Genomic DNA, 9,328 nt, shown 5'->3' with positions numbered 1-9,328 from the left:
CTTCCACACATCCAAAAATAGATTATCCCAACTCTGATATCATATTAAAGTCCATGGGCCTAACTCAACCTCAAAATCATGGTCATAAGGTGAGTGTTGCCTTCTTATATACCGCAAGAATTGAACTCCCATAGGCAATGTGAGACCATCGTTCTAACATATGTTGCCCACATTTTGGGAAAATTCCCTACTTTGTTTTTAATTGGTGTGTATTAACTACAAGTTGAGGTGCCAATAGCAATTCTCCAATTTTATTTGTATTGGTGGAAACAAGGGAAATGAGTTAGTTAAAATTTATTCACCAGGGAAGTTAATTAAATTAAAGTTTTTTTTTCCTATTTTTTAAGAGAACCAGAGAATCTAGGATAAAAAGAACTTGTACTTTGTCAGAGTTCCCAAGTTTCTCTATTTTTGTTGCTGCCCGGAAGTAAACGAAAAAGTTTGATCTTATCTAAAAGCAGCAAAGGTAAAGGATGAATAAAACCCTATAGAAAAAAGGTCAAAACCAACAAACCACAAAGAACCATTGTTAACTAACACAAACTCTAAAAACAAATTCCAATCGAACTGTCCGGAAGCTTCAACATCCCTGAAATCATGGTGCTGGCAGGATGTCATCTACCTGATATTCAGTGCTGCTAAATTTTGGGTCCTTCTATCTACACACCAAAATATGAAATTTTAAATTAGTAAGAAAAATATATTAAGGAAAATTAACATTAAAATGAAGTATAAGACATACTTGAATCTCAGGCTGGTCAGCCTGAGTGGAGATTGTAGCAAATCCATTTTCATTGTTTGGTTCAGTAAGGAGGATGTTTTCATCAGTAAAGCTGCTCAAGAGAATGTTTAACCAACCGTCATTTATTGTCTGCAACTCTGGTGGCTGTTCCTGTTGCATTGCTGAATTAGCGAATGTCTCCACGAATGCACTTGAAGGTTGTGGCTGGTCTTCTTGCATAGCCATTTCAGTGAATGTTTCTGGGAATTGGTCTGCAGGTTGTTGCATAACCAAATTAGTGAACATGGGATGAAATTTGCTTGCATTAGTGAACGTTTCCAAGAATTGGTTCCCATGTGGTGGTTGATTTTGCATTACTACTGCATCAGTGAAGGTCGGCTGGAATTGGTTTGGAATTGATGGCTGTTCTTGTTGTACAGTCGCATTAATGAACGTTTCCGAGAATAGGTTTCCGGGTGCTGACTGTTGGCGTTGTACAGCCGCAGTAGTGAATGTTTCCGGGAATTGGTTTGCACTCGCAAACTCACTGGAAGAATCCAGCCCTTGTATCGCAGAAGGAGAACTCATTCTGTTGAATTCAGGAACAGGAGATACCCTTTCATCTGGAACATTCCCACAGAACTTATCTATCAGGTCGTAGTTGTCATCAATGTCGTTCAATGATTCACTACCTACGGGTCCTATCTGACTCAACTCAGCCAACCCTCTCGAACTAATCATTTGCATTCCACCAAAGTTGTTGGCAGAATTAAAATTTGGGACTCGGTTGAAGGTGTCTACTGATCCCACAAGGATGTTTTGGATGTCAAGGTTCATCACGTCAAAGTTACCAGCAAGGGTCCTATCTTCCTGATATTCCGATCTTGCTTGAGGCTGTTGATGGAGCATCTCCACTTTATCATTTCCTTTGCTGTAGATAGCTGAACTTTCACAATACATTTGACCCTTGCCTTTGTCAAGGCGAGCTGTACTTTCAGAAAGCGTTGGAGCCTTGCCTTTGTCAAGGCTGCCAGCTGGACTATCACTTCGCAAGGGTTCACCAATTCTAACACCAGGCAGTTCCGTTCTTGGAGTCGGGTTTCCTGGAAAACCAAGTTGATTAAGAGATGGTGAGCCGCCAGCTGGACTATCAGGACGCAATGGTTCACCAATTCTAACACCAGGCAGCTCCGTTCTTGGAGTCGGGTTTCTTGCAAAATCAAGTTGATTAAGAGATGGTGAGCCACCAGCTAGACTATCATGACGCAAGGGTTCACCAATTCTAACACTAGGCAGCTCCGTTCTTGGAGTTGGGTGGCCTTTAGCAGGCTGTTGATTAAGAGATGGTGAGCCGCCAGCTGGACTATCACGATGCAAGGGTTCACCAATTCTAACACCAGGCAGCTCCGTTCTTGGAGTTGGGTTTCCTGCAAAACCAAGTTGATTAAGAGATGGTGAGCCGCCAGCTGGACTATCACGACACAATGGTTCACCAATTCTAACACCAGGCAGCTCCGTTCTTGGAGTCGGGTTTCCTGCAAAACCAAGTTGATTAAGAGATGGTGAGCCACCAGCTAGACTATCACGACGCAAGGGTTCACCAATTCTAACACTAGGCAGCTCCGTTCTTGGAGTTGGGTGACCTTTAGCAGGCTGTTGATTAAAAGATGGTGAGCCGCCAGCTGGACTCTCACGATGCGAAGGTCCACCACTTCTAACACTAGGCAGCTTCGTTCTTGGAGTTGTGGTGCCTGCAAAACTTCGTTGATTTTGAGATGGTGAGTTGCCAAGCCTTGATTTCCGTTGGTTTGTGAGAGAGTTTCGTTGATTAATTGATAGTGATTTGCCAAGCAATGGTTGCTGTTGGTTTATTTGATGATTGTGAGACGATGGGTTGCCAAGCCATGGTTGCTTTAGGTTTATCAGATAGCTTTGCTGACTAAGTGATGATGAGTTGCCACACAATGGCTGCTGGTTTCTCTGATTGCCCATTGGAATCGATTGCCCATATCTTGGTTGAGCCAAAAAATTACTACTTGATACTTCCCGATTAGGAGAATTTGCAGGACAGACCACAGGAATGCTATTAGAAGCATTAAGACCCCAATTGTTACCTTCTTGTGGCGTTGGAGCAAATGGACTATGATCTGGTAAGCTCGGGTTGATTTGAGGCTTACTCGCCAAGTGGATATTGTCTTGAGGTTCATTTAATCTAGGTTTCTTTGATCTGGTTGCTTCCTCAAGTTCACTTAGGAATCTACGATGTTTCTGCAAATTTTAGAATTCCAAAGTAAGGTAATGGCATGCATCAATCAATTTGGAGAAATTTTAGAGACTATCTATTCCTACCACACCAAGAAGAACAATAAAATCATTAAATGCATAATTACTGTAATAATTAGATTTATGAGGTACCTATATGACAAATATCATATAATTCAGGTAGGAATTAATTGTTAGAATGAACTAAAGACTTGTTACGAAAAGAACGAGTTTTCAGAAATATGGAAAACTCAATCCAAGATGATATGGAACTGAATCACATGAGTGAGTGCCAAACTAAAATCAATAATAAATTTATAATTGGGAAAATAATTAGTAGTGGATATCATTGCAAAGATCTTGGGGACTTATTTAACTAACCAAAAAAAAAAAAGAGCTCTCTATTAAAAATGAGAAAAAATAAATTTAAAAAAAAAAAAGGCTCAGAAACATGTATTAAAAATTCTAATAAAGATAAAATGAGGAAAATCCAAAAATAATTATGCTAATAATTCATAATTTCACATTTTAAAGTTTATATCTAAATCAGCTCACCAATTGCATTTATTATGATTCTTTATATATGAGTGGCCTATATTTTCAGAGAAAGAAAATTAGTATATGGTTATTTGAAGATGCATTTGTCGTCCTTTCGTTAGCGAGGGAGTTGGAGTTACTACTCTTTATTGAAGTCAGGAGAGTGGACTCGATTGAATTAAATCTTAGTGTGGAAACCTACTAAGTGATAATTTTGAAATTCAAAGATATCCTACAACTAAAAGTGGGCAGATCATGAAATCTCAGCGATCTTGTAAAAAATAACATAGAACTGAATCACATCTGTAGTTTCATACTTTCAATTTTCTAACTTTTTATCTTTTTCAAACAAAAACTTATATTTAAAATGTAACAATCACCATTAATATAAAAGCATAACACTGCTCTAAGAACTAGAAATAGAGAAGAACATAAAATAGTGGAAGAAGAATTGAACATTTCCTTCAAATATCACGATCCCTTTCAATGCATAAGACTTCTAAAGAACTATGTGTGTACATGTATATGTATACGTGTACATGAACATGTGTATGCTTATGCTGCGAAAATAAGAATATATGGCCTAATATGGAAACTCAGTCAAAGAAGATATTAAGCTGAACCACATGAGGATGAGCTTCACATTAATAAATCTACTATACTCAATTTGAATATAAATTAGAAGCAAGAAGCTAAGTGTTTCTATAAAAAAAAATTATTCAAACAAAGTCCAAACAATTAACGTGAATATTTGACAATCCTCTGAATCAATAAAGTTTAGGATGTCATTGCTGAATCCACTAGAAAACTTTGATCTTCATTAAAAGAATGTGATTTTAATCAATTAGTTACCTTTTGGATGTTTTTTATTTATCACATTATGATTAACAAATTAATGTGTCACTAACTCTCATAATGATTATTCATCACATTCGGTAAAATAGAGATGTTTTGGAATGAAAAAAATATTGATGTAATCTAAGAACAAACCTGCAATTGACTCGCCACACTATCTCTCGTTAATCCCGGAATATCCATGTGGTTATTTATTTCCATCGGGGAAGCTGCAAATTCATGACAACAGATCAACATTGTTAGACAAATCGAAGAAATAATTAAATCATCTTCAAATGGTCAAGTAATATATAGATCTCTTACCATCGATGCCTAATGTATTTGTTGTCTCCCAGAACTTTCTACATACATCGTCATTCCAAATCACCCTTGCCTTCTTATTTGTGGGTGAATCTTTGTTACTTTCATCCTCTACATCACTCGACTCTTTGCGCCTCTTCTTGTTCTTCTTCTTTTCCTCTTGTTTCTTACTGTTCTCTTCATGGTTCATATAATCGTATAATACCTTAGACTCTCTGTCACTTCCCGTCAGTGCCTTAGCTTCCTCAGCATGTTTCATCCTTATCCTTAACACATGCTGCCAAATATTTTGAGCATCGTTAATTGTAATTGGCTTCGCGAGGAAAAAGCAAGCCCCATTTTCCAGACTCTGAGTCACCACGTTCAGTTTATCGTCCATAGACATCACTATATTTCAAAGAGATCGATACAAGTTAGAAAAAAAAAATTAATACTCAATAAGGATAAATAATAAGCACATCAAGAACTATTTAATGAATAAAATGGATATGAGAGAAAATATGAGTGGAAGAGTGATAACATACTTATGACTGGTAGACGATCGAATTCCCTTCTAATATGATTCAAAAGCTCAAAGCCATTCATTCCGGGCATATGGACAATGGTGATGACTATATCGAATCCACCATTCGTCTCCCGAAGCACATCTAAAGCGTCAATCCCACGTGTAACAGCCAATACTGAAAATAGAAACAAAATAGGCCATCTTAAGAAAGAAGTCCATGATCCAAGCAAAGCATGAAAAAAAAGGTTGGAAGTATAGAAAAAGGGTCTAGATGGATTTCGAGATGTTTTGTTTGTAAAGATCTACAACATTTAGAAGAGAAAATTTGAAGTCACCATGAATATAGGGAATAGAAGGCTTAAATAAGTAACTAAAGATCATCATGCAGTACAAGTAAATCATTCCATGAAAGACATCAAAGGTGTTCAACTTCAAACTTCAAGGATATGGATCTTCTTGGACACTCTCTCAATATTGACAATGGAAAGGTTAGCATGTCAGCTCTTCAAGAAGGATTAAATTAAGGAAAAATTAACAGTAACCCATTAAGTGAATATCCTCTAAGCCTAGTTTCAGGAAGCACAGAAGATATCAATTTTAACATTTATTTATTTTTATTTTTTAAAGACAGTAAATAATTACAAATAATGAAATAGGAAAAAAAAAATTAAAATAAAGAGGAAAAAGACAAAAAAAAGAGAGAAGATTGTATATGGAGATCTCAGATCATAGATAAATTGTTAGCATGTCATCTCTTCAAGGAGGATTGAAGGAAAATTAACAATCCCACATACAGATAAGATCCTCTAACCTAGTTTCAGGATGACAAAAAAAAAAAAGATACCCAATTTTAACATTTAAAGTAAAAAAACATACTGAAATAGAGGGAAAGGAAAAAAAAAGTACAAACAAGAAGAAGAAGAAGAACTAACAACAGCTGAGATCCTCTAACCCTAGTTTTAGGAATACAGAAGATACCCAATTTTAACATTTCAAGAATAAAATAAAAACAATAGATCAATAAAATACTCTTTTTTTTTTTTTTTTTTGCTAATCAGATTAATAAAACACTCAAATAGGACAAGAAACTCTAGAAACATTACATATATAAAGAAGAGAAAATTGTTTGTAGAGTTCAGATCATGGAAATAAAAACTCTTTTCTCAAAGATTAACAGCCATAGAAAAAATGTATAGGAAAAAAGAAAAAAAGGAAACAAAACATAGACATCAAAAACCAAAAGAAAAACATCAAATCAGAAGTCTTTATCTTTCCCAGTAAAGACAGCCATGATTTCTCCAACTTAGAGTTTAAGTTGACTACTCAACCAAAAACTGCTAAAATAAAAGTTCTATGGAACTGTAAACTGAAATAACGAAATATAAAAATTAATCTAGACTAGATACCATGATATTTGCTTGTTTTAAGCATCGCTTCGATGATCATAAGACATGTGGGATCATTCTCCACAAGCAAAACGCGAAGACCTTGAGGAAACGCCATAGTACCACTACTTGATCCCTTTTCCATTGCTTTCTTACTCATCATGACGATCAGAAAAGTATGAAAATGTAGCAAAGAAGATAAACTAAAAGCTCAGCTCACAGACAACTCTCAAAGACACTCACGGCTTGTATGGAAGAGAGATTCAAAGGTGGGTATAAATAGGCAATCACCTAATATTAATGTTTTTTATTTAATTTCTTTAGTTTCTCCAATGTTTCCAGTCTGTAAGAGAAGAAGAATAACAAAACACATTAAAAGCTTTTTAGGAATATTTGCCAAGACCCTAATCTTTCATTTAATGACAAGGTCCCTTTAATAAATCATAGCCCGTCAGTGTTTCTTTCATTTTTTTTTTTTTAAATAATAATAATCACATTTTACTAGTTGTGATTTAGAGAGTAATTACTACATTAATTGGTAATGACTTTGATGGGTATTTTGGATCGAAATATCCATCATTTTTTTATATTAATAATAATCACATTTTGGTTGCTTACGTTGATGGCTGTATCCACGTATTTGGATCCACGACCCAGTTTTATACGAGTTTTTTAGTAAATTATTGATCACGTAGCCTCTTATTAAATGAAAAATAAAACAATAATTCCAACGGGTATAAAAAAGAAATAATTCCCATGCAATTTTTATTTTTTATTTTTAAAAAAATTACAATTACCGTTGTGTTTGATAAACAGTAATTTATTCTGCTTATGTTCTTACCACTTTTAATACATGAGATTCAATTAATTTTCATTAGAATTAAATGGAGGATGAGGGCCTTATCAATGGGCTGATGTGTCCTCAGTCTCGCCATTATGGCTCACTAAGAAACATTATGCCTGTTCTTTAAATACATCCAAATTTGCTTATTTGGAGATTAGTCCTCCTTGGAAGAACCCATTTGCATGTATTTCAGGCTGAGAAACATTTTCCTGACTAACTTAGAAAAGATTTGAGCCTTAGTAAGGGTCGGTTTGCTCAAATGAAATACCACCTTAGAAATCCAACACTACAGCCCTCTAAATTGTTTTGAAAAAAAAAAAAAAAATTCGAAAAACATTTTTTTTAAACTTTGATCCAAGGTTTTGAAAAGAACAACTACCAAACTTTCACATAATCCCCAAATTTAATATATATATGAGTCACGTTCAATGGCAAACTTTTTAGCAAATTTTTTGGCAAAACATTTTTCAAAACATGAGTTACAAGTTTTGGAATGGGCTGATATTTGGTGAGGATGATCTCTACAGTGAGGAGATCATCATCACCAAAAATCAGCTCATTCCAAAACTTCTAATCCCATCAAAAACAGTTTACAAAAAATGGACGGTCCACGATTTTTCAACTTGTAAACATGGGTTAGAAGTTTTGGAATGAGGATGATCTCCTCACCGTAGAGATCATCCTCTCCAAAAATCAGCCCACCGTAGAGATCATCCTCACCAAAAATCAGCCCATTCCAAAACTTCTAACTCATGTTTTGAAAAATGTTTTGCCAAAAAGTTAGCCATTGAACGCTACCCTATATATATATATTTCAAAGTTCATAGAATTTTATCCCCTACAACTTTGAAGAATTGGATCATATTTTAAGATGTCATAAGTTGAGCCCAAGGACAATTAGTGAGGGTGAAATCCTTACTAACCTAATAAGGCAAGTCATACTCTTTTAAGATAAGAGTCAACGCCAATATTTTAAGGGGGGAATGTTTTTTGAAAAAAAAAAGAGGGGGGAGGGAGCTTGGATATCTGTAAATAAAACTGAGTAATTGAATGTGTGGGCCACCAAACTGCCCGTAGGGTAGGGAATGGAAGGTCAAAATTAGATCAATCAAAGGCCAATCTTTGGTAAAATATCCAAGTTTTATTTCATTATCTCGAGATGGTCCAATGAAGAAACAAAATTCATCCTGAGGGACTAATTTTTTGATGATGATGATGAGTTGGTGGGCCCCAGGTTTGAATGCACTGGGAAATGATGAATTATGTCATACAAGATCATAGTTGGACAATTTATTTACCAAAAATGGTTTGCATACAGGGACACGAGATGCTTGGGATTTTGCCATAAATGTCAAAGATTTAGATATTTAATGAGGTGGGAATACGTTGAACCAATCATTGGTTGGTACAGGGTACATAGGGCCTCGTAAAATGAATCCTATAATTTTTAAGAAATCCGCCTTGTTACAAGACGTGTGGCTTTTTGAATTTCTTTTACTCCCCTACATTTCTAGCAAAATTTAGACTATCTCCTTAAAATTGTCACGTGTGATTCAATGGAGATGGTTTCTTCAAAATTTTCAAGTGATGTATCCACTTCACAGCTTTTTGCCTAGAAAATGACAGTACTTCAGAAATAATAACTTTAAGGAAGGGTGTTTGGGTGCAGGAATAGTTCACGTTTATTCGAATACACATTTACTGTTAACAAATTTCTATGTTAAGCTTATGAACCAAAGGCATGATGTTATGTGTATTGCAAAATTACCTAATCTGGAAACTTTTAACTTTTGCAATACACATGGCGTCATGCCATCGATTCATCAACTTAACACAAAAATTTGTTAACAACAAATGCATACTCGACTTATCCTATAATAAAGGGAAAACAGTTAATTGCTTGATATATGGACAAGCAG

At 35.3% G+C, this 9,328-nt stretch overlaps 1 protein-coding gene across 1 annotated transcript; it reads right to left on the bottom strand.

The window, feature by feature from the left end:
• Positions 1-6,796, bottom strand: LOC147393614 (uncharacterized). The gene is made up of 6 exons (XM_086455135.1): positions 6,587-6,796; positions 5,200-5,355; positions 4,679-5,062; positions 4,511-4,584; positions 743-2,989; positions 1-659 (listed from the first exon to the last, which is right to left on the bottom strand). Exons 1-6 carry the CDS (start codon positions 6,726-6,728, stop codon positions 639-641), a joined length of 3,024 nt encoding a protein of 1,007 aa, XP_086311261.1. The 5' UTR covers positions 6,729-6,796; the 3' UTR covers positions 1-638.
• Between the last annotated feature and the right edge of the window lie 2,532 nt (positions 6,797-9,328).

The sequence above is a fragment of the Akebia trifoliata genome, chromosome 10, assembly GCF_017979445.1.
Source record: "Akebia trifoliata isolate Shusen 1 chromosome 10, ASM1797944v1, whole genome shotgun sequence".
Taxonomy (NCBI): Eukaryota; Viridiplantae; Streptophyta; class Magnoliopsida; order Ranunculales; family Lardizabalaceae; genus Akebia; species Akebia trifoliata.
This window is presented reverse-complemented; position numbering and strand designations above follow the sequence as displayed.